The 26,476-nt window shown below is 42.3% G+C and overlaps 1 protein-coding gene across 5 annotated transcripts in view; it reads right to left on the reverse strand.

Annotated features, from left to right (window-relative positions):
- Positions 1 to 22,729, reverse strand: part of magi1b (membrane associated guanylate kinase, WW and PDZ domain containing 1b) — a 144,064-nt gene extending 121,335 nt beyond the window's left edge. For all 5 annotated transcript variants that reach the window (XM_073468114.1, XM_073468118.1, XM_073468117.1 and 2 more), the window contains exon 1: positions 21,949 to 22,729. In XM_073468114.1, coding sequence (XP_073324215.1) covers positions 21,949 to 22,246 — 298 coding nt within the window. In that variant the 5' untranslated portion in view covers positions 22,247 to 22,729. The remainder of the gene's footprint in view (positions 1 to 21,948) is intronic.
- Between the last annotated feature and the right edge of the window lie 3,747 nt (positions 22,730 to 26,476).

Consider the following 26,476-nt stretch of genomic DNA (forward strand, 5'->3'; position numbering starts at 1 on the left):
GGTAATGTAGACTTCAGGTTTTGACAAGGAAGAGGAAAGAAATTAAAAAAAACAATATATCTGGTTCTGCTGCACTGATTTTTATACTTTTTTTTTTTTTCAAACTGTCCATCATGAATCTGACAATGTTATATGAATGTGATGCTAAATTGGTTAAAGCAGAACATGTCTGATAGCTGCTTTGCTTTCTTGTCTTCTAAGGCTACTGACAAGTTTCCCCTAGTGTGTCTGCCATCATTAATATTAAATATGAAATACAATAAGCCCTTTCTCTTCAACTCTGAGAAAGTGACACCCAAACTAATAGCAAGTCCCTCCCAGGTCTAAAGTCTGCTTTGTGTATTTGTCTACATAATACAGCTTATCAAGAAGTAGTGTTCTATTAAAATCAATGAAGCCAGTCCAATTTAGATGTTTGACAGCCTGCACTACAGCTTTCTTTTCATGCTTTCCTGTGATGTTTTGTATAATATCCACAAGGAGGGGAGCATCAGTCTGTAACCACCGTGGCAGGACGCTTGGGCAGAATTTGGTTTTTATCTCATTATCCCTGTTATGAGCAAAATTTCAAGTGTACGTTTTCAACGAACAGCTGCACACTACAGGCATGATGCGCCTGCAAAATGCTGCTGTAATAGAGGTCTGAGGACTGTTTTTAAAGCAGCTCTGCCTGCTGTCAGAGTGGATATTTATACTGAAACTGATGTCCGCTGTTTAGCTGAATGTGCCGTTCCACAGCTTACCTGCTTTAGGAAAAAGTGTTTAAACAGAGCACTACTAGGCATTTCTGACACTGCCTCTGAAACGCCTTGACAGTGGACCCTGCCTTCTGTGACTTTGTGACATCGCACTATGTCACAGAGTCACAAATTTGCTTGATTTGCGCCTAGCAGCTAGTTTGGCATGTAAGAATTGATTTAGCACAACTGCTCTGTTGTTGTTTGCGGTGCTGGGTCAGGCATGTGTGAGCTGACCAATCAGAGGAGAGTGGGTACTCGGGAGGGTGGGACTCAAAGAGACAGGAGCTAAAACAGCCTTTTTTTTCCTACAGAGGGAGAATACAGTGATGCTGCAGTGGACATTATGAGAAAACTGTCAGATTTTTCTGAGCATTAAAGCATGTAAACCTACCCTAGTAGTAACCCAAAATAAAATCATGAACCTGAACCTGGAATTGAGCATAATATGTCTCTGAGCCAGAAATGCACTGCAAGTGCATTATCATTTATCAAGAGTTTTCCCTTTAATTTATGTACACCTCGTGCAGGGAAATCACCTATCAGCAGCACGCATGTGCACCTAATCTCTCATCCAGCACACAGAGAATCCAATCTGACAGCCCCCTCTTCTGTGCTGCCCCTCCTATCCTATTATTAGCATTTTGCCATGCTGCAGACTGAACGGCAATGTGGAATTTGTGAGGAAAATACAATAACAACAACAACATACCTCAGCCCAAAACAGGAAATGAGGCTGATTTGTGGCTGCTGATTATTGGCACCGTCTACTATGGGCTGATTAGACAGTGGGGCCGGCGGGGCACGTCCATTCCCCCTGACATGAAATATGGAGGTAATATCTGCCGCCTTCTGTTGGAGAGTCCCGACAGCTTAATGATTCAGCAAGAGATGTCTGACAAACACACACACACACACTTACAAAGACATGAACATGGAATATTAAACACCTCATCCACCTCTCCATTACTGCTGTCAAGTACAAAACACTTCACAATTATGATGCATTTTCTTAGTTAAAGTGAAGCAAATTAGTATTGATATTTATGTTTCCATGAATTTCAGAAACACTTAATACCTCCACTGGTAATTTTGAAAAATTCATACATAATTTCATTGTTATGGTCCTGAAAAACAGTAAAAATAGTCAAAACAACCAAATCCAGTCAATAAAAACAACCTGCCCTCCACCTCAACCTCCACCCCCATTATCATCACTGCCATCATCCACCCATCCATGGCCTTGCTTCCGCCTTGTTCTCATTCATGGTTCACCTGCTGTGTGTCAGAAAAACGTGACAGCGCCATTAGAACAGTGTCAACACAGCCACTGTTTAGTGTGGGAACGCAAAGAAAGCCAGGCACCCAGGGGCCCAGAGAGGAGGGGCCACGAGGTGACACTGACCCCGGACAGAGTGATATGCCTGTGGGGCAAATGCCCAAGGGGTGGGGGATCTTTCTTTACCCAGCTGGGAGGAAGAAGATAGAAAGAGGAGTTTAAGAAGGAGAGGATTGAAGTGGGAGAACAGCAGTGGAATTAGACTGGCTTTACCCTCATGTGATGTAATTGGATTCCTCGCAATATGGGCTTGGGGAGAAGGATGGAGGACAGGAGGAGGTGACTGAACGGAGAGAGAATGAGGTGGATGAGAGGAGGAGGAGGAGGAGAGGGGTGCAGAACGACAGGGAAGAGGATTGATTTCAGTTTGAATGGCGGAATGAGTCCCAGGGGAGGGAAGGGGCTCGGTTGGCGGAAAAGCCCCGCCAGTTTTTTCCTCGACTCCTAAGGGCTCCTCCGGCTCTGTACGGCCGAGTCAAGCCGACCGCGGCCTGCTGGAAGAAACTATACACACCCAGATTTTTATGACCTACAACGTTTTCTGTTCAATCAGTAAAAGGAAAGAGAGCTCCCCAGAGAGGGAAAGTGAAAGAGAGCGAAATTAAGTTAAGATGGGTGTGAGCTAAAATGCTAATGAGAGCAAAATGAGGTAATCTCTCCTTGTTCTTTCCGGTTCCCACAGCCCAAGGCACAGAACATTAAAATCCCTGCTTGTTATTTTATTTTATAGTATATAGAAATTTGTGGCTTAACTTGCAAATGAAATAAGTTCAGCCGCAAAAGGAAACGCAAAGCATGAAAACACAGAATCCTCCCACCCCCTACTATAATACTGTTGTTCAATCTCCATGTCATGTTAACAGTAACAGATGTTGGCAGCATGAACCGACACATGGAGACAGATCTTCAAATGCTATACATCCATGTCAGAGGCTGAAGTTGAGAAGACATTTCTGAATCTGTTAAAGCCAAATTTCAAAATAAAAGGTATCTTATTTTGGAGCAAACAACTTCGGTTACAAAAGACGCTTTATGTCAATGATTAACATGAACGTACTCTTGTTATATGTCTCGGTCAGACCTTTATTGTCCTCTGCCTGTCAATTATTCAACTATAACCTGAGTGATGGCTCTGTGTTTGACCTGGGCTGTGGTGCTGAGCGCTCTATCCACAGTCAGGTAGACCGAAATAATTCTCTGTGCAGCTGGCGCTTAGCAGGGCAGAAACAAGTCAGAGAAACAGACCAGATGAGCAGGTACACACACACCCACACACACTAGCATCTCTTCCTGTGTCTGCTCTAATTCATCTGAGTGTCAGGCAGATGGGAAATGTGTGGTGGGGTTGATGTGTGTGTGTTTGTGCCTTCTAGCTGCCAAAAAGAGTGAGTGGAGGTTAAGCCAGGATCACAGCTTGGACGGGCGATTTCCCCCACGTTTACTGGGCCACGTTTAAGCGTACCGCGCTGAATACAAGTTGGTTCCATTTTTATAGTACAGCGCTTACTGAAGCTATCAACTATGAAATGTATAAATAATTCAGCACATTCACTAACATGGCTTCATCTGTAGATATACAATATAAGACTTCCATCGACATTGTAGCCAAGCCACATGTGTTAATGATAAGAATATTGCCTACGGTTGACATTTCATGAGCAAACAGTAGCTGAATACAGATCCATTGCTGACTCACATCCAACAAAGACACAATCGCCTGTGGAAAATGGTATCAAAATATAGAGCCCGTCTATGTTTAGAGCGGCAAAACAAAGTCACTTTTATGACCTTGCTTGTGCCTTTTGGCGCACAATGATTTGGGCAGCAGTAAAGAGCTGTATTTAGACCACACACAAGCATGTATGCCAGCACACACACACACACACTCACTCACACACAGGGCCTGTGGTCAAGAGCCTGGATACTTAGAGAACAAAGCAACACATTTTTCCTCTGCTTTCTTTTTTACAATGGGGAGCAGAGCTCTGACATCATTTGTTTAAAACTGCATTCATATATAACTCCTGTTTTCCTCTGGAAACATTAATGCTGCTCTACTCTGCTGCCCCTACACTCTTCAAAGCAAACCCAGGGTAGACTTACATCTTGCACAAGCAGTCTACATTAAGAACAGCCTGTGTTTGATACATTTGTATATCCATCATAGTAAATTTCAGATATGATACAGTAATTACACCTCTTGGCTAAAGCTCGATGAAAATATTCCCACATGTATGATGACTGAAGGAAATCATCATCAGACAGTTTGTTCTGCTAGTCCTGCCTTCTGCCAACCTATAGCTTATCTGTGAGGACAAGCTGAATGGGGGTCAAAGGTGCAGGAGAGCACTGATGAATCCACTTCTTAAGGCTTTCTGAACTACATTTTTCTATTCAACACTGTGAGGACTGGAAGGAGGCTCTTAATACTCTGAAACGGTGTATAGTGCAGTTGTCAAAAATATCATTACTCGATGCATTTCGATTCTGAATATGTGAAACGGTTTCAATACTCAGTTTCCACAGTATCCATACACCCATACCAGCCGCCATGCACCACACATACACCAAATTTCTCCCATTCTTCTGACCATGGTTAAAGGTAAATTAAGTTAGATGCTCTTGTGCACAACACACAGCCTTGTTACATTTATCTTTGAATAAAAATAAAAAAAATATAATGCCCTCAATCAGTGTTTGTCATTAATTACGTAGACTCCAACGGGCAGTCAGAGTCTAATTTGCTCTGCCATGGTTTCATAATGATCCGAAAATAGTTTTCACTTCTCATTAACAGCATTATGCATTTCAAACATTTCAAAATACAGTAGTTGCCGATTATATATGATCAATTAACTGACAAATCATTGCACTCTGGTTGGATATGCATCAGAGTAGTATGTATGAGCTCTACTTCACTAATACTGTAAATCTGAATGATTTATGTGATTGTTAATTAGTAACAATTGTTGAGATAAGAAAGCTAACCAGATTTACCCTCCAGGATGCCTTAATCTTTATACTGTCAACCTCAAAATTGATTTTAAAAAAAATTATGTATTTCATATCCACCTTTAACAAAATGAAAAGTGTAAAGCACACCAATGGGTAGAAAAGACTCCAGTCCAACCAGACGTGGACAACAATGCTGCTGTACCTCGTCGTCTGTGCAGAGAGACGTCAGGAATGTGGTCTGTCCGACAGACAGCTAAACAAAGTTATCTGCCTGCAACATCATGAGACTGAAAGCTTCTCCTCTCCCCACCACTGTTTATCTACCGCTTTCCAAGTCTGTGTGTGTGTGTGTGTGTGGGTGTGTGTGTGTGTGTGTGTGTGTGTGTGCGAGAGAGAGAGAGAGAGAGACTGGGAAGATTTTATTTAGTAATCAGCCAAGCCCCTGGAGATGACCGGCGCCTCGGGATTTAGGACCCCGTTGCCAAGACAACTCAAAGGTCACCTGACACCAATCACCTCGGACGTCATGTTTACACTCCCCAGATGAACAGAGGGGAAAGAGTGTATCTTAGTGTGGTATTTAACCAGCGTTAAGACAACATCGGCCCAAACTGAAGACCCATAATCAATCTCTAAAGTGAATACGGGTACCTGGGTAGAAAAATTCAATTACTAAGTCCAGAGAGGATTGAGTGACCTCATGGGTATTTTGCATTTACAAGTGAGGAAACGTGGGTGCGGTAAAAACAGGGACGTGTACAGGTGTGGTCACATTTCCAGGGCGCAAAGCAGCCTCTGATCTCTAATCTTTCTGCCATCAAGCACCGCCCAGTGCTGACAGGTGCAGCGGAAGTATGCTGTAGTTTCACTCAAACCTGCCCGACTAGATCAGCTGGGTAAACACACACACTCAGACACACAGACACACACACACACCAGAGCGGAATGGCCAGTTTGATGATATAAGTGCTTTCTCAGATGATTAATCACTTATTAATAACTGGTCGCCCAACAACTGATTCAGGAAATTGCTTACAAATTGAATCCCATTAAGTATTAAACCCTTGTGTCACTTTTTAAGTCCACACCTATGAATTAAGAAATCCTGTGTGCTCCGGCGGCTGTACCAGTGCATCAGCTGCAGTACAACTGAACTCAAACCATGTCTCCCACTTCTATGTTCATCTATTTCTCCAGTTGTTCCACTTCTGTTGTAAACATCTCATAAAGAATGCCTGACACCGGCATGTTCTTGTGCCGACTGCACACCAGAGACGTTGTGATGACAAACAGCAAAACAGCCCAAACTGGCTGTATAGGATTCCACCCATTCCTACCTAAAGGACAATGAACCGGCTGGGACCGCACAGAGCTAATGAACATGACTCGCTGGTAACACGGGTGGAGTCTTTATACTGGAGGTTGTATTTACCAATCAGCTTGATTCAAGATACATTTTAGGGGAGTTCAGTCTGTTTCACATTGATGATTTCATTGTGGCAATGCAGGGAGAAAAGAAAACTCTTGGCATTCAGTAGTTTCAGATAACTGCGCCTTTAAATGTTCTGAGCAGATGAAGCAGATATTGACCAATGAGACTCATTGTGGTTTAATGGCAGAGAAGATGGGAGGGTTGAGCATGAATAATAAACCAAACAAATCCATGACTCGCCTCATTTCATTATCTCCAAACAAACAAATGGACGGAGGAGTCAGGTTTTAGAGGATAAGTGGCGTCACCAGTTGGCAGGTTTTATCCACACGCATTTGATTGGCTTGTTTGTATTCAAACACTGAAAATGAAACACAGCCCCTGCCATATGTGTCCCAAACTCCACCTTACAGAGCAGGAGCACCTTTGAACATCAAGCAGAACAAAGGGCATGGTGGACAAAGGTGGTGTAATGATTGAGGAAGTGACACACAGGAAGCAACAGACAGTCAGAGATAGTGAAAATGGATCTAAAGGGAAGCCAAACAACAAAAAAGTCCCCTGAAAAGGAGACAAGAACTCAACAGCCGGGCTCAGTAACATATGACAATGCTGAAAATTACTCTGCTTATCACAGTCATTCCCTCTCCAGCTTCCCAGCTGTTTTCTCAGATAACATTGTTCAGAAGTGTGTGGTGCTTTCTGTGACCCTCAAGAATACTGGGACCGACACAATACAACGCTTGTAATAAAGTCCCTCTTTGGAAACAACTCCAAACAGGCCTGTCATGTGCGCTGCTAAAAAAACCCAGAGTCAGTGTGACAGAAAGAGACTACTATTTTGCCACAGTGACTCAGCAAGCAACTAGGCCACAATCCAGTTCCAACTGTCCCCTTATCAGCCCATTTACATCAAGAATAATAGAAATCAACCCCCCCTGAAAAGAAACAGTGTGTCTGCGAGTGCTCAGATCCTAAGAGCCCCACAGGGAAATTAGATTTCCTGTCTAATTTATGAGCTCTGGAGCCCATCTGAGCTTCAGGTCATGGAGGGACGTATGTGTTCGGCAGCAGTCTTCTGCCTCTTTGCGCTGATGAGTTTTAAAGAAAATAGGTGATTCTCTATGTGTTTTTAAACAGATTGCTGCAATACATCAACGGCAAAGGAACTGTCATTTCACGGCAAGGTGCATCGAGTGGGAACGAAGACAAGAGTGGGGTGGAAGCCTGAGAGAGAGAGATCATATAAAAAGGGATGCTGATGTTGCATTTTGCGTTTACAATGAGGCAACTGGCTAAGCTAGGGAGATTTCACAGCTTCACAAGCAGGTAGAAAGATGGAGTCTGTCCTGGAAAATGATGTCAGGTAGATAAGCATAGACAGAAAAAGTCTAAATATACAAGCCAAGGATATGGCAACATTTCAGGCAAGCTCATAGCAAACCAGGTGAACAATTTATGACTTTTTTTCAACACAGCCCACAATGTTTCCGCAAGGTTTCCTGCAAAATTAAATGACATTAATTCTCAATGATTGTGCTAAACTTCCCCTGAGTCTCCGGGCCATTGTGTCCTCCCATAAATCCAGCAGACAGAGAGGAGAGTTTAAGGCAAGGTGCAGCAGCGTTTGCTGGGATACGAGCCACACCGGGGCCTATAAAATAACTGTCAGTGACACACAGCAGACACCTGAGAGACTCAAATACTTATCTGGGCCAGCTCCAGCTATGTAAACAGAGCATTCCTGAACGGAACAGAGTGCAGGGATACAGTGGTGTGTGCATGTGTGTGAGTGTATGCACAGACATAGACTGAGAAAGACAATATCCCAGCATGCAAATTTAGAGAAATATATTTGCATGCAAAAAAATCAACATATCTATCCTCAAGATCGTCACCATCCTCCACATTTGACCAAACACACAGCTAAAAATCACATGGTGCCCACATTAAAGCCTTGCAGACAGCATCAACAGTGTCCCATGTGTGGTAAACCTCAGCTCCACAAAGCATCCGTAAAGACTGACGACAGTCAGTCAACGTGCTGCTAGTCATTAGATGAAATGAAAATACGGGCATGATGACGAGGCCTGGAGGGTCTGTGTCAAGTCATAATCCTGCTGTGTGGCGCTATTTCCATATGGGTATCAGATTAGGCTCGTCCCATTGGGCACTACGAGCGGTGACATGGGGTCAACAAGCTCACACCAGAGTACCTTTTCCCATGTTTCCCTGCTGTCGAAATGTGATTTCAGACAGATTAACCAAACCCACACATGGCTGCCCCAGGTTGATAACACAGCCTCTCTGAAAAGCCGAGCGTTTTATAACATACATTTAAATTTTTGCGAGGCCTGTGTTTTACTTTTAATTTCAACTAAGTCCAGAGTGGCTGGCTTCAGAATTTGTTTCCAACATTTATGTGAGAAATGGGTATTTCTCCTTGAATTATAAAACTTATATACACTGCTTATCATAAAGCCAAGCTGGTCTGTCTCATAACAATTGCTCAGTGAAGCGTAGGGAAGCAATTTAAGCAGTGACACCAGTATTTCATGGTGTCTGGTCTATAGAAGATCAGAGATGGAAAGAAACTAGACAGGCCACATACTGCTCACAATATATAGGTCACCTCAGCAAGACTGTGAACCCCAACAGGAATACTGTAGTGATACCACAACAGATTATACTTGAGTCACTTAATACAATACAGTGCCGACAAGATAACACAGATAAGGCCCCATTAAGCCTCTCTGCTGTCAGCAGGTTGTAAAATGGTAAGTCTGGTCTGTCATATACAGTAATACAAGTTCATGAATTATGAAAGCAAATTGAAGCAGTTTTCATCATGCAATGAATCTAATTCATAGCAGCTGCTGTTGGAGGGATTTACCTTGATGTCAGATTCATTCAGGAGAGGGCTTAACGGGCAAAATAAGCGCATGAGTTGTGGTGAAGATGTACAATATTTTCTTCAAGAGCAGGATTATTAAAAGCATGTGAAGATGTGTCATCAGGCTGTGAACATTTACATTTAGAGAAGATTGCTGTAATGCTACGTCCAAGATCTACCATCAGGTTCATTTTCAGCTCTGATAAAAAGCATGTCAGAGTGAGTGAGCTGCTGACACTGATATATAGAGAGATGAGACGTTAACATCTGTGACCGACAGTGAAGAGAGAAGATGGACACCGGTGACCTCTTAATTAAGACTCAATCCTTTTCTTGTCTTTGCTAATTAGTCTCTGCTTGTCTAATTAAGCTTCTATCAGTAAGCTGTCAAACTCTCCTCACTGTACTGTTCGAATGAAGCCTGTACAGTAAACGATGAGGGCATGGACTGCTTCTGTCGGTGAAAAATGAGAACAGAGTCTCTCTATTGTAGTTTTGTAGTGACCTTTAAGTGCTCATATGCGTACTGACCTTTATGCTCCACTATCAGACATGCAAACACACACCGAAGGGCAGGGGAACTTTGTGCTGCCATGGTGCTACCCAGGCAATCAAAACAGTGAACTCAGTGCTATTAAAAACCACTTGGGTCGGATTTTCAAATCTTTTCGACTTTCAAAAACATTATATTGTTCTGTATGCCAAATCCCAGTTAGTATGACCAAAGGATAAGAAGAATTATCCATCACAAACAATCATTAAATGGTAACTCCAGCAATTTCACACATTAAACTGTTTTTACAGCTCTTGGAGACTACTGATGTGAAAAAAGTAGTATAAAGCCTTGTGCAGCTCCAGAAGAAGCTGCGTGTGAGCTGATAAATTGTGATGTCACTCAGTGGCTAAGTTGCATTGTGGGTAATGTAGGCACCATGCTTGAAAAGCAGTCCACTGGTCTAGCATGGCACTCCTAAAACACTGTTGGACTCATTATAAACAGTTTAAAAACAAATTATCAAAATCTAAAGAGCAGAATCAGATTTATCGCCTTTTTAGTCCACGTATTCTTCTTCCTTTGCAGCCTGGTGCCTACATTACCCACAATGCAACTTACCCAATGAATGACATCACTGGAGGCAATTTATCAGATTACATACAGCTTCCTCTGGAGCCACAAAAGGCTGAATCCTTCCATTTTTTGTCATACATACACTAGTACTCCCATAGACTATGCTGCAAATACACTTTAATGTGTAAAATTGGTGAAGTTACCCTTTAATGAGGTGTTGTTTAAGTCTTTTACCTCCATCCCCAGTGTTTTGTCTCGAAAAGCTCTTCCAGAAATCTATTTACCCAAACTGAGGTAATTTTGGAGACAAGCTGCCAAGATCAGAACCAACTCTGCATGCAGCTTTCACCTAACGCTGAATAATTCTCAGAATGGTAAGCAACAACAGCCAAAAGACTTGGCACCAGACAAAAGTTTTCTTGATGAAACTGAAAACATGTGGGAAAGAAAACTGTATAACTGGCTCGTAAAATGATATTCACAAGAATATGCTTATATGCATCATGAACATTAAGTAACATTTAAGTGACATGAGCTCACGTCTTTGTTGTCTTTTGGCACAATTGAGTACACACCACTCTTCCTTCTCAAGTTACGTTTCAGAGACCAGACAAACAAAAGAATCTTCTGTGTGTGGTCCTCGGCATATATTGAATCATTTAGTGTGCGTACCGCGAAGTTGAGGAGGCATGAAATTACTGGAAACAATAGACTTTAATATGAGTGGTACAGGATCTGTGGTGATTGAGTCACAGTGAGTCTCCAGCTTTAGGGGACACACAGCTGATGCACAGTCACCATGCAGAGCCAAACAGTCCAACACCGAGGTATCAGACAGTTGCCATAGCTGTAAGCCCTAAGCTGCTATTCGGTTATTACTGTACACCCATCAGCGCTGGGAAGCCACCTGCACAGCTGATGACACAACCATATCTCCCCCCGTCATCGTGGATGATCCGAACCGAAGCCATTTGATGTCCTGAAGGCTTTCAGCTAACCGCGGCACAAACATGCTTTCTCAATCAAGGCTGGTCACCATCACACATGCCAAAATTCCAGATGGGAGAACAGCAGGCACCTTTTCTTGACAGTATACTCGCCATCTATTTCCATCAATACAAACTTAGGTCTTCTTAGGTTTCAAAAACATTGCTCACCAGGTCATTTTGGTGACAGTACAGCAGGTTGCTGATACGACTTGTTTTCCCAGGAAGATTTAAGATATACATTTTAGGATTACACTTATCTTTTGTACAAGAACTGGAGTGTGAAAATGACAATCTGCCATTTTTTGAGGGATTATGTGATGGACTATTTCTTAGTAGGGAGCACTATTTTCCTGACGTCTCGGCTGGTTGCCTGGCAACTGCTCCGTGACCAACAGCCAAAGTAAAATAGAACCAATCACAATGTTTGTTTACAATAACCCCTGCTTCAAGTACCTTACATACAATTTAATTTTCTTTTTACATGTTTGATGTTATTTCAATAAATGTTTGATGTTTTCATACATTGCCAACACTTGGACTGTGTGTTAGGTTGGAGACCTAATTTTTCTGTTGGTCCACAGACTTGAGAAAATAACAGCTTACCCAAAACTAGCAGCGAGTTCAACCAGCGGTGAGGTGTTGCTGTTGGGAAGATTTGGTTTATTAAAGTTTGCAAAGCAACACAAAGTGCATGAAATAAGCACAGCAGAAAGTTAGATATGTTGGACCAATCTGTTTAGCTGTGTCTCAATTTGGGGGCCGCACTCTTCGAAGACCACATGAATCACAGCAGCGTGACAATGCCATCCCATTTCAAAGGCTGCTTCAAATGCAACCTTCCTATCCCGTGCAGCAAAGGATCCACCCACTGGATCCATCGTGGCTTAACCTATCCCAAGATTCATTGCAGCTGGAACTATGGTAGTCACTGGAATAGCTAATGATACAAATGTTAATACAACAAGGCACACGGATACTGTCAAGGTTGCTAGGTTTGGCTAGGATGAGGTTGGGGAGAGTTGGTGATGTATATAGGCAAAGGCCATATACAGGCCACGGCTTCGTAGGAGGCAGCCCCCGATATTGAGACACAGCTTATATCTTTACATTTTAGTATCATCTGATAACAACAGAGTTAAACAAGTTTTCCAATTTCACATATCGCTGCGATGCAAATCAAGCGCCAGTTGTTAGCAACTTGTTACCAAAACGTCACAGGATTTGGTCTATAGCAAATTGTATGTAAATTAGTGTGCATAATCTGTGCTGCTAGATTTTTTTACCTTTGGCCCGAACCAGGCTAGCTGTTTTCCACCACTTCCAGTCTTTATGCTAAGCTGAGATAACTGGCCCCAGCTACATATTTGTAGCACAGATGTGAGTAGTCACCAATCTTCTCATTTAACTCTTGGCAAGAAAGCGAATGTGCTTATTTCTCAAAATGTCAAACTATTCTTTTAAGAGCAATAGTGTCTATTAATAGTGCTAAAACAAGCGACTGACTCTTTCCCATTGTCAGGAGACGAGTTTGCCTTTCTGTTTTTTTTTCCTTGCGTTGTGTATGTCATCACAGCGACCTGGAAAAACAGGGAACCGTACACAGATCATATATCTCATCAGACTTCATCCAGAAGACACTAAAACTTATTTTAAAAAGTCTTCATCAAAAACATTCTGAATTAGACACATAGTTTTTTTAAGGAACTGATAATGAAAGTAGCTAATGAGTGAGATATCTCGCTTCTTTTCATCTCTGTTGAGAGCTGTACATGGGTAGTACTGACAGAGGCTGACAGGCACGGAAGCCATTCATTTTTTTATATCTTTTATTCAGTCTTTCTTTCAAACTCAGTGCTGACTGAATGATGTTCAAGTCCTGCTTAAAAATAGAACAAGTATTATCAAGCCAGCCTCCTTAACTGCAATACACATCTAACCACAAAGCTAAACACATGTTAACACATCTTCCTCACTTAAAATCTTTCTCTTTTTTACCCATAATCCACCACACTCTCCCTTCACAGTGACTACCACCCACAATGCTTTGCCACACACTGTCATACATAACTGCTGTGAAGCGACCTGTTGGACAATTCTTTTCATTAGGAGACTTAAGCAAGAAAGGGACAGGGTGGGGGACTGAGTCACAACGGGCTGCCCCATAATAAGAGCCGCCACAATTCCCATATTCAGCCGACAATGAGTGTGGAGAGAATAGATGAAGACTTGAGAGGGGAGCGATAAAGAGAGCAGACAAGATGAATAGAGCGAGGAAAGATGAGGAGGAGGAGGAATAAGGCAGAGTGGTTCAGCGAGGCATTGTTGTGCGTGCTGCATAATTGCCACTGCAGGAAGACCCCGGGAGTTTGGGCCTCTGTGTGTGTGTCTGTGCGTGTGTGTGTGTGCTCAGTGCCGCGGACAAACAGACAGCCTCGTGCCTAAATCCTCTTAATCAGGGCTAGACTGTTCTCTAAACCTGGAGATACTCCATTGTTTTGTCTGCGTGTGCACACGAATGTGCATGAGTAAGCTTCCCGAAGACTTCACATTAATGGGATTTGTGTAAACAGACCCCGAGGCCTCAACCAGAACGTAATTAAGGGTAAAGAAGTAGACAGAGGAAGAAAGGCCTGGTTTCTCAAGGAACCTGAGAGAAAACGTATAGATTTTACTTGTTCCAACCACAACTACAAAGATAACAGGCTGACAGTCGGCATTTACAACAACGAATTTACACCATGTTAAGCTTCTAAGTGTCTTTTGACAAGCTTGTATCTCAAGAAGTCAAATATGTTGCGACACATTACAGAAACATGAGGTTGAGTTCCAAATGCACAAGCACTCAACTCTCTTTCTTTGTGCAGAAGTCCCTGCTGAATTAATGAGTAAAAAACTTATAAAACCTTCAACTTTTCAAGAGAGTAGCAGCATTTTTCTTGGGCACATCCACTCATTCGTGGGTCTAGTCTCAGCCGTATTAATAATGCCCGCAGCCACTACCAATCCCATCATTTTGCTTCCTAGTCGTGCCCGCTGCAGGCCTAACCACATCTCATCTGAGTTGAACAGCAGCAGAGCTGACAGAAAGACTTGGCTATGTCAGCCTCTCTGGCACGCACAAACTGGCACACATGCATGCGCACACACCATGCCTTCTATCTGCAAGGCTTGCAAATGATCCCATTCCTGACTTAACACAGAACACACAACAAGAACTGCTTATGCTCAAACATTGTTAAGAATGAGTGTGCAGCTAAGACCGGCAGAGACCGTGAGGCGTCAGCGACTTCTTTAGTGCAGGTTGGTGTCTTGGTACAATGTTTCACCACTCAGCTGCCAACTTTGCCCATTACACTGAACAAAAGGCTGCTCTGATACTGATAGTCATTATTTGGGCCTACAACAAGCATAACACTCTAAACCTGAAAAGGTGCTACAAAGTTTAAGCAGGAACTTTACACTCAAACTAAATAAATGCATTCAAACGCAGACTCACCGAGATGTTGGTTCACAGCCTGCTGGCTAAGCTTAGCAAAGTTTCTGTGGACAATGGAGTGTGACGGTCACAGAATGGAGGATGTGAATCTGCCAAAAACTAGCTTACTGGTAAAAGTAGTAGTACTACAAGAAAAGACAGATGGAGGGATGATCGGGATGTCAGTCTGTGTTCCAGGGTAGGCTTAGTCATACATTTTTCACAGATTATTCAGGTTCAAGGGGAAAGAAATTACAAAACATGACAATAAATTTTGACTCCTGGCCTTTTCAACCCTCTGGAGTTACTGGAAATGAATCTGCGTAAATAGTAAAATATCAGTATTAGTATAGCCTTATCTTTATCTACAACTGTGCAGAAATACAAGGTTTAAACAGAATCAAAAGATTGATTGAGAATCTGAATGTCAACGTTATGAATGAACTATTTGGTTCAGCCCTAGTTAATAGTTAATATAATTTACTAACTCAAAAGAGGAATTTAATGTGAAGGTACTTTTCAAGCAACTGGGACAAAATACATATTTTCAGGATCTTAATGCTCCATAAAAAAAAATCTTTGATTAAGAAGTTCACCTGCTCTAAGATAGGAGTCTAGTTTCACCACCACTGAGCGAACACAGCTGGGGGGGATTATGCTAACCAAGCAGCCGGATTGACAGAGTGGGAATAAGTGAAGGCCTTTTTTGAGCAGATTTGTCAACTCATCCGACACTTTGGCTAGGTTAACAGTTACCTTGGGTACTGAACCAAAGCAGCCTGATATTAAGCTTGGGGCTTTAATTTCCCAGTGTGTCCTGACACTCATAAGGAGCTCAGTATTTTATGGTTTGACAGATGGTAGAAAAAAAAAAGAAAAAAGGGAAAAAAGAAAAGCAAAGCGTGGTGAAATGACCCTGAGGTACAAAATCCTCGAGAACTGACCACTGAGGAAAAGAGAGTGTTGACAGATTTCCTTCAAACTGGTTTCGAAATTGGACTGAAAAGGTGAAACCGTGTCGAAATCTTCAGGCATTCCTCAGAAACTCACTCCTCTGCTGTGCATGTGTACAATTTGAGGACGCTGGATAAGAGCAGTCTTCAAAGGAAAGGAAAGGGACCTGCCTCGCAGCCTCCCCCAGCTCTTCTAAACTCGCTGTTGTAAATTAGTCGGCCTTTCTCTTCCTCTGACAGACTGTGTAACAGCAAGTGCCAAGTGTGACCAATTCCCATTCACACTCAATACAACAGCCTACACTTGAGCTAATTAGGTAAAGAAAGACGATTCTTCAGTAAACAAGAGTCAAGGCTGTGCACATGTGCATATGTGCCTCTTTAGGGGGATTACAAAAAAGCGCTGCATTAGTGAGACAGCATTTCATGGTCTATTTAGTCGCTAACCGAGAGTCCCTACACTGTATTTAGACGCAGAGCTTAAGCCGAGCACCGACACACACAAACACCAATTCAGCTCAAAGTAGGCAAGATGCTTATACTGTACACATGTGACTTCTATCTCTCCCTCTCTTTCTTGTGTCCCACACTCGCACACATATAAACACACACCCTCAAATTGAAGCCAGAGATCTTTCCTAAAGCCGGGGCTACGAGGGAGGAAGTGAAGTCGTTCCACCGCTGTCAGAGAATACAAAGGTGGAAGAGCGGTTGGGGCGAGGAGGGCTGTCCGACTTCCTGCTGAGAGAAAGGAAATAAACACTTCCATATGCAATCCCTGCCAGAAACGCTCACACACACACAGAGCGTGGAGTTCGTGCTGTAACGTGGTGTTGTAAATATGAGCAGCAGGGCCCTAGTTAGCAACACACGCCACCATATGAAAGGGAGAATATTTTCTGCTTCCAGAAATTTATAGCTGGTAAGACCTCATTCATCACACCACCTCCATAATATAACACAGCTCGGGGAGAAACACACTCCTCTGAAGCTGTAGTTCTCTGATTCCCAATTGGTTTGAGAGAGCGATGGTTGGTTTTATGTGAGGAGGATTCAAATTTCCAGTGTGTGTGAGAGTGTGGTCACATGCAGGCAAAAAACCCACACACAGCGCGCCTCCTGCCCGGGGAAACCCGTGAACCCTGGGCCACTGTGCCATTTTTCATGTCCAGTAAACACACACACAGATTCAAAACACACATATTTGTTTTGCAAAGCTTGTGAAGTCAAAAAATACAAGAAGCTTACAGGCTTTTCAGGCTCTAGCCCTTCTTTAGACATAAAGCAAGTGCAAAAATACATGTTTAAGAAACATGTAAATTCTAAACCTTACAAATATAATGTACAATGATGTCTGCAAGTACAATTCATGCGTGCAATATTTTCTGTACTACCACCTAAATATAACATAAGAAGATCATCATGTAAAAATAAACAACAACATATTATTATGGCCTATAAATGAAGGTGGTTACTAAGCTAGTTCACTTTTTTGTAGCCACATGACCTGTCAGGTGACTACAAAAGGTACATGGGTACCTGTATGGTGTCTCTGCACTTGCTTTATGTCTAAAGAACGGCTTGGGCCCAAAAACGTCACACGTGGAGGAAATAAATGTTCACCAGGGCTCCAGGGTGCTGCTGTTTTGGTCGCACTTGCACCCAAACATCTTCCCAGTGCAACTAAACATTTCACTGGTCTCACTGTATAGCAGAATTATATGTACATCTTGCATATGTGCTGTGCATGTCTGTGTGTGTGTGTGTGTGTGTGTGACCGCTCCCTGTACTGCACCCACATTCCTGCATGCGAACGAGGGAAACCATGATACATCACAACCTTAAAAAATGGTTCCTTTTCATTATGAATTGGGTGATTGATTATTTTTTCGTGATGAAAAATGCTGCGATGCCTGTTCCACATCATGCTTTAAGAGATTACATTTAAAATGTATAATTGGTGGAGCTAAACTACGTGCCGGTGCACCTAAATATAAAAGTTATGCGCACAACTGCAACCAGTATATAAAGTTAGTCTGGAGCCCTGCTGTTATAGTCTCCATCTTTCTGTCCACGGGGAAAATACAGTACAAGAACACACACACACACACTATCATAGACATTTTCCTGATTATTAACACATCCAACATGTGTACTAACACCACAGAGAGCACAACACTAATCTGCTCTCAATCTGACCCCTCTCTGTTACAAATGTGTGTTTGTACAAGCACACGTTAGACTGCGTGTTATCCATAGTGTTACACCGTGACTGAGCTGCATATGTGGAGCAGTAGGTCATCTTCTTATGAAGATTATCCATAAATGAGTTCCGGTGGTTTAACAGATTGACAAGTCTTATCATAATGTGACTTAATGTTTGCAAACACGGCATACTGTCTTTGTCATTACAGCACATCTCTCTCGGAGTATTAAACATTAAACTGCAGCAGGACAGTCAGGGTCAGTAGCTGCTTGTTTAAAAGGGTGAGGAGAGAGCGAGCGTGGTTGTGTTTGTCTGTGTGAGTTTAATTACATAATCCTGTTACTTTCCCACGACCTCTGCCTGATCGATACACAGTGAAGTGGACTCATCGTGACCTGGGCTCAGCAGCAGTGCACGGGGTGTGTTTCCTGCAGTAAATGTGTGTGTGTGAGTGTGTTGTACTTTTCACTGATACCCAAAGCAAACATTACAATCTCCGCAGCAGAGCTAGTTAGACTCTCTTATCAGCTCAGACTAGGAATGCCTGTGTGTGTCTGTGTCTGTGTATGTGCGTGTGGTCTGAATAGAGTGCAAAATGGCCCAGACCTAACACTTTTCAACACAACTTTTTAGACGGTTGGCAGTCACCAGCAGCGAATGCTCGGTGAACATCAGTGAGCCAAGACGCTGCAGCAGTACCTCTCCACACATCTTGCTTGATTAAAGTGAGAAAATGGCACAGGCTGTGGGTAAAATTAGGTCATTTAGATTTTACAGATGGCCCTTGTTGCCAAGCATATTTTCCCAATTAGGGCTGATTAGGGAGGGAAAATTCCCAGACAGCGTGAATTATTAAAAACTTTTAAATGGAATCTGATCATGTGACGCCGTGTGGCGGTGACACCCGACATCCCCAGATGTGTCCTGGAAAAAGTGGGCGCTGAGAGACTTGTGATTGGCTCAAAGTGAGAGCCAGTTTCCTCTTATTGTCTAAAGTCATTACAAACTGCAGAAAGAGTGGGAGGGGAGCTTGATCAACACTGGCGGATGTTACGTGAGCTGAATTTTTAAATTCTGAATTCACACTGGTGATTCCCTTAAAAGTATTTAAAGTAGGGCTAAATAAAGTGACCGAACAGCTTCCTACATGCTCCTTACTAGGAAAGATTCAAGAAAGGCTTGGAAATCCTGCCCTCAATAACAGGCAAGCTTTTGAAAAAAGATGTCCACCACCTGGCACTGGGATTTATTTACCCCTGCAGTTACTGAACAAGGGAGACAGCAAGCTACCCACAGCAGTCGCCACAATTTAGAATCTCCTGCGAACTAGTAAACAATACTTAACTCAAGTACCCGAGCTTAAACGAAAAATATAGATATTTTGTAAATTCCAGCACTTTCAATCTCAATTAGAGCCCCTGTGATTCAACTGCACAAGTGTTTTCACTTATTCTGATCAGGCGTCTTCTCAGAACCATGTGGAAGTTTACAGCCTGATTATGACTGGAATCTCCCTAACTGTCCTGTAGTGTTACACTTGTCAGGGCGGGACATCTAACGGCCATATTATTCTTATTAGTGTATATTCCTTTTTCACAGCAGCCATGTTGAACTGTTACAGTAGGAAAATCACAGGTGATACTAACAGAGCTGGAATCATTAATTGATTATTCTTAATTAATCACAAACTATTTTAATAATCAAATTGATGGATTTGAGTAATTTTTGAGAAAAAAAAAAAAAGTAAAAATTCTGATTCCAGCTTCTTAAATGTGAATATTTTCTGGATTCTTTACTCGTCCATAACAGTAAATTGAATTTCTTTGGGTTGTGGACAGACATTTTATAAACTAAACTAAATGAGAAAATAGTCAAGAGATTACTCAACATGAAAATAACCATTAGTTGCAGCCTTAGTCACTAATAACCTGGTTTGGGGAGTAACCAGGATACAAAAAAAAGTAACTATTCCAGTGTCAAAAAGTTGTAATTAGATTACAGATACATGCAGTAAAAAAAAAGGATTACAATCTTAAATAAAGAATGATATTCTAGTCCATAACCGCACACACATTACAACACTTCACCAGTCTCACACAACATCACTCTGGTCTACCGTGAAACCAAAAACAAAAGTGTGCAATCTTACAGACTTCATAGAAGTAATCCGAAAGTCACGAAAAGTAATCAAGTTGCATTACTTTCATATTGTGATACTTGGATTACGTTACCGACAACATTTTTTAAAGAGGTAAGTAGTAACTGTATCGAAGTACAGTTTCAAAGTAACCTCCCAACCCTGCCAAACATTAACAATGGCTGTTTTATTCAAGTGTCCCAGTGAGCCAGCGTGCACAATAGCAGGATCATTGTTGATTCATTGTTGACACCTGTGCCTGTTGAGTTTGGCGAGGTCTAATCAGCCCATGAGTGAAAACACCTGTGTGCAGGACCTTCAATCTTCTATCCTTACTTCAGTGTGTTCTATTTGTTGTCATACTATTTCTAATTTTAAAAATATAAAGTATCGGTGACATTAAAGTTGCTGCATGCTGATTTTTTAAGAGAACTCTAACTACATTTTTGCTACTGAGAGCTAAAAGCCTGAAGCCTTTTATTCTTTACAAAAAAACATCAGACAGCAGAAATTAATCAGTGATATCCGCTGGTGAAGTGATCAGCTGGAGGTCTTCTACGTCACTTTATATCGTTAAAGATTTTTCAACAGCTTTTTTCCCTCCTCCAAATACAATGCAGAGGCACACAAGGTAGATACTGATTCATTGTACAAGCAGCACCTTTAAAAAAACAGCTCTGATGCCACTTCTAAACAGGCCGAGCCAATATCGCTGCCAGCGTTCACAGATTATAAATATGTGAAATTGTCCTTGAAGAGTCGCTGCTCTTTTTCCCGTCTCTACAGGATGTTACTGTGGCCCGGGCTGGCTGCGAGCATCCCTTCAGCAGTCTGCTTTGCCATGCTGGGAGCCTGTCAGAGTGGCTCAGTGTCAAAGTGCCCAGCCCTGCTGAGTCAAGCTGACCATGAACTAGCCAGACCGGCAACACTGGCCTGATGTTAGGTGCCTGATGTTCTACTTCCTGTTAGGTGCTAGAGACGTGTTGCCGGTCTAGCCTGTTTGAGGACTCAAGAGATACTGTAGGGCCTTAACACAGAGAAAAAAGATGTAGGCCAACTTTTCTAATTGTTTTGTAGATGCACTGTAAATGAATCGTGATTTCTTTATTTGATTTAATGTGTCTAGCTGACTGAAAACTGTGGGTCAACTTAACTCATAATGTTATGGTGTCACCTCTTGTTCCTACATAAAGTCAAAGTTTAGCCTAACTTGGACATTGACACCTGTAAGGATATGATTATTTCAGGTGTTGAATTAAAGATGATTTGTTATACCTTAAATGCAATAAATGTACACATTATTGGGAGTGGCTTCTTTAGATGTCAGTCATTTCAAAGGGATGGAGAGGCGACTGACCAAAAGGGAAGTTGAATAAACAATATGTGTGAATTGTGTGAACATTGTTTCCATCCATGTGGACCCCACAGGAGGTATTTCACTTGAATGGAAAAACTACACGCCAAATCCCCTTCAAAAATATGCCAATTTAACGTGGCCTCGCTCCTCGACAGGTGTACAGTATCGTGGCCTCCTGAAGTTTCACCTGGCAGAACTTATTTCAACATAACTGAATTTTGACACACTTTGAGACTTCATTGTGCAATTTTTTTGTGTGCCGAATTGAAAAGTGCTTACTTTTCTTTCGAGAAAAGGTTAGCCACAAACGTTTCGACCCCTGCCATGTTTAGGAGAACAAAAAAACAACAAAGGTTAGAAGTTTAAACACAGTTTTGCGTGTGCCGCTGCTTCTCCCAGTCCTTACCTTGCCTGACAGTTTTCAACCTGACGGGACCTTTGCAGTTCCTTATCACTGTCTGTATGTCGTACAAGGGTAATCCCGAAATCGAGAGGTTCTCCACCTCCAGCAGCAGTTCCCCTTCATTTAATTTCCCACTTTTGTACAGCACCACATCCTCGTTAACTTGGCCGATGTAGGCGAACTCTCCGTTCTCCGCGCCGCCGCGCAGTGGCACGTTCAAGTCACCGCGGGCATCTTTGGAGACGGAGCTCTCGATCACTCTGGAGGTCCAGTGGTTTTTCTTTAGCGCGGGTTTGGACATTGTGAACAGTTTAACAGGCCGACGACGAAACAAGCCGGGCTCTGAGAAATAGTCACAGCGGCGGCGAGGCTCACAAAGTAGACTTGTATCCGAGCGAAGCGCAGCAAACTTTCTTTCTGCTCCACAGAAACATGAGTGCCTCTGACAGTACTGTCCCAGCTCCTCTACCGGGGCGACGAATCAAGCCATTCCTGTCGGCTCACAAGTCACTCCTTACTGTGTACATATCATTGTCTCACCATCCCCGCAGTTTAATCCTCCTTTATCGATGTCATCTTACATCTGCCACGGTCCCACTCACGTCTCGTGTCCACTTATTAAATCCTCTCAGTTCTTCACAAAACTCACTTTTAATGGCGTTTCTTTCTTTCCTGCGGGTAACAGCGACTGTACTCCTTTCTCTCCGTGTCCGGCCGCTGACTTTATCCCTGTCTGACACCGTGCTCGGCCCGGTTCACCAGGTACGACGCTCTCTCCGGTGTAGTTAGCGGAGTCTCATTCCCACTCTGGACTCCGCTGTGGCGCTGGGAATGTGTTGCTGTTCGTGCTGCGTTCACTGGCTGTCGGACGGTTCCAGGTGGGTTCACACAAACGACCCAACAACGTTGTGGCATGTAGTACTTTATGTTACACATGAAAATATCGTGAGTATAAGATGGGCAAGATGGAAGCGACCATTTTCTGTGATCCCTGACGATTAGAAACTGAGAATACAAAATTGGGTAACATTGTATAATGTGTGTGGTCTTTCTTATCTTTTTTTAATTAAATGCGAGACATTTTGATTTCAGTTTCATTCATTTTATGTAGGCTATGTGTTATTTTGATTTCTTATTTTTAAATGGGTTTTTCATTTTCTAAATATGAGTCCAAACTAAAACCTGCTACTACTTCCACTACTTTCACCATGTTGAGACATGCTAAATGAATTGCTGCCCACACACTACTTAAAAAACAAAACATACTGCACATATCCTCTCGTGAAATGCTACCACTGCATAGACAACAGTCAGTAACCAATAAATCAACTGAAATACATATCATATTCACTATATAAGCGTTATGTGAAGTCGTTTTACATCACACATGCACTGCGTCAACCGTAATACAATATTGCAACATTTGAATTAATATGTAGTGTTTAATTTACATTGTCAGTGTGGTATTGAGTTGGGACACTTTGAATGTCGGCAGTCGGAGCCTCCACAGTGCACATGAAGGCAGCAATATTACAATGAGCGCATGCGTGCTGATCAAAGCTCTATCCTGGCTGTACCCTTCACATAAAACAGCTTGTGGCTTCCCTAAATTAGAGACTGGTGTCATTTTGTGTTTATTTAAATCAATTCAAGCTATTCATTTTGAATACGGACCCTGTGTAAAATTCACTCATTAAATATAAAATGTATTGTAATTGTCTCTGTGAGACATTTTCAGACTTTCCAATTGCAACTAATTGATTCTCTGTGGAGATTTCTGTCAAGAAATTGTCCTTGTTTGAGCTGATACTCAAAAGAAAATCAGTTATTCACTCAACAGACAGTGAAATGATTATTCTGACTGAAATGCTAATTTGATAATGACCTAGTCTGCCACGGGTTATACCTGTGATCCTGCTTGTCAGGATTCTTGGATTTCAGGTTAGACAGGTGGTGCACCATGTTTTCATGTGTGGTCGAAACCTCCCCTCTTCGTGCAGACACTCCTAAGTGTTTGTTTGATCGGGTTTACCCCTGGCACAGAATTGTCGACCAAATTTGTTGTGATGTTTCCTTATATCATATTCATATTTTGTGAATCAAAGAAGCTGCAGAGGGCTTTTGAATTTGTTTTTCTCCAGCGATGCACTTTCAGATCCAAGAAAGACTTGTTGGCAACATCAGTCACATCAAAAATTATAGTCATCATTGCAATTGCTATCCATTCTTGCTCTCCCTCCTCTTCAACTGATGGAGGAAAGAGATGACTGGTGAGTCACAAACCGAACGATACAGAGAAAAGAGAATAAACATTAACTGTAAAGCAGGTTTATGGTCCAAGAAATGATGAAAGCAAGATGATATAGATGGACATTCATCTCTAGTTAGACAGCGAGCTAAGATGGCAGCGATGAACACACTGTTTGATGGGATCAGATGGGCCGGGCCTCTCACCTAGGGAACTGCAGATGAGCTTTTCCCAACCTAAAAATAACGGTGAAAGTACTCGTGGTCTCATGGGAGTAAAAACCATTGGCCTGGATGGGACAGGAAATGCACTTTAAAGCTGAAAAGGTACAACTTTCTCTTATCTTCATTCTTTATCAGCTACTCATCCATCAAATGCATGTTTAATATGTGCTCAGTTCATTTCAGTTTCCTCCAAGGGGAAATTCTCTTTGCAGACAATTGATGAACAATAAACATTAAAATATAAGAGTACTTAAAACAGCACAAGGACGCAAGCGTCATGAATTATGAACATCTTCATCTACAGAACACCATTAAACTAAACAGCACTAACACTGCACTTCTAACTATCCTATAAAAAATACATAAACCAGAGGTAAGCTATTAAATGGTACAAGAAACAAAAGAGCTCCTCACCCTATGGGAGTTAGACTTCGGTGGTGCAAACCCTCTCATAAAAGGGAAACAACTTGGGGAAGGGAGAGGCAATGATGGACAGACCTGCCACATGCATCTCATGATCTGATGAGGCAGCAAGAATCAGATACTAGTTTTTCCATCGAGCAAAATTAGATTTTAGGGTTGGCAATGTTGGATGTATTGCCATTTCATTTTCTACCCATATTCATGTTCCCCACGGAGATACACATGTCATGCATCGATTTAATTCACCAGGAAGAGGCTAGTTACCCATTTGAGAGCCAATTCCTCTGGTTTAATTTAAACTCTATTCGCCAAGTAAGGGTTAACACCAACATAATGCCAGTTTATTTCCACTGTCAGTGGTTTCAGGGGCTGATTATAGAAGTAAACAATAAATTAAGTTTTGGACTCGGATGCTGGGTTTGTGTGTTGTGTGTTTTGAATCTGTACATGTGCCAGTCCCTTCCATCGTGACCTCCAGTGATGGAGGGGGGTCACCCAGCTCCTCTGCCAGCTCCCTGTCACAGAGTGTCACCCAAATCAGATCGACAGTGGAAAACACACTGCCACGGGCCCCAAAATTTCCTATTCCCTTTCCACCCATCCATCAGTCCGTATGTGTCAATGTTTTCTCGCCAGTGTTTGCTGCCTCTCTATATTTCACTGTCATCTTCTCTCTGTCTGTGTCTCTTGCACACGTTAATAGATGCAAATCGCAGTAAAAATGCACTACGGCTGCATGTTTTTGTTTTATCCACGTGAATCGTGCTGTACATGCTACAATCATGCTCGGCAGCATGTTGTTGATGTTTCACAACCACGCAATATAATTTTTATATCAGCTTCCAGTGTCACACATGTATAGCATACTGTAGGATCTACATGTTAAACTCATTCCCACAGAATATGTAATAAACGTCAGTGTTGATCTTGAGGAGGCATATGGAAAAGTCAAGACCTTGCCGTGCATTAAAGCAGCGCTCGCGCATCATCACTTCCTGCCATTGTGCTGCTGTGTTATGACAGCATATGTAATGAGGAAGACCTGGATAAGAATGGTTTGTTTATCATAAACTATTATTAGCCGGCATTTCCATTCACTCTGCCTGATGCGCCTGGTGGCGCCGCTGACAAGTAATGACAGAGTGAACTTAATGGCCACCAGTAATAATGGAGCCTTCAAACCTGACAGCTGCGCTCAGATGACTTTGGTGCTACACTCTGGCAGTCCTCCACCATTAACAGCTCTCATGATGTACGCACAGTGGCCGACCCATCCATCACGTCTGATTTTAAGTTGTTTAATGGGATGTAAGCATTGTAGACACAGTATTCACACCTGCAGTATTTGCAAGTAGTTAAGAGTCTACTTGTGCGATGGATTTCCACATTGTGCGAGAGCCTGTCAAGATTGGAACATGTGGAAGATGTTTTCAAAACACACGATGAACACGCTCGGTTAATGAGGTCATCTTGTCACTCAGTCGTATATTATCACATGACTGCGTCGCTATGGTTCAGTTGACTTTATGTTTTATTTTTACATACATTTTGATAATGTGCATAACAAGACAACACAACTAAAAAAGACACATTTAATGGGTGATATATTATTTACACAGAGGTATCAAGCAGAATT

This window comes from Pagrus major, chromosome 6 (genome assembly GCF_040436345.1).
Source record: "Pagrus major chromosome 6, Pma_NU_1.0".
Taxonomy (NCBI): domain Eukaryota; kingdom Metazoa; phylum Chordata; class Actinopteri; order Spariformes; family Sparidae; genus Pagrus; species Pagrus major.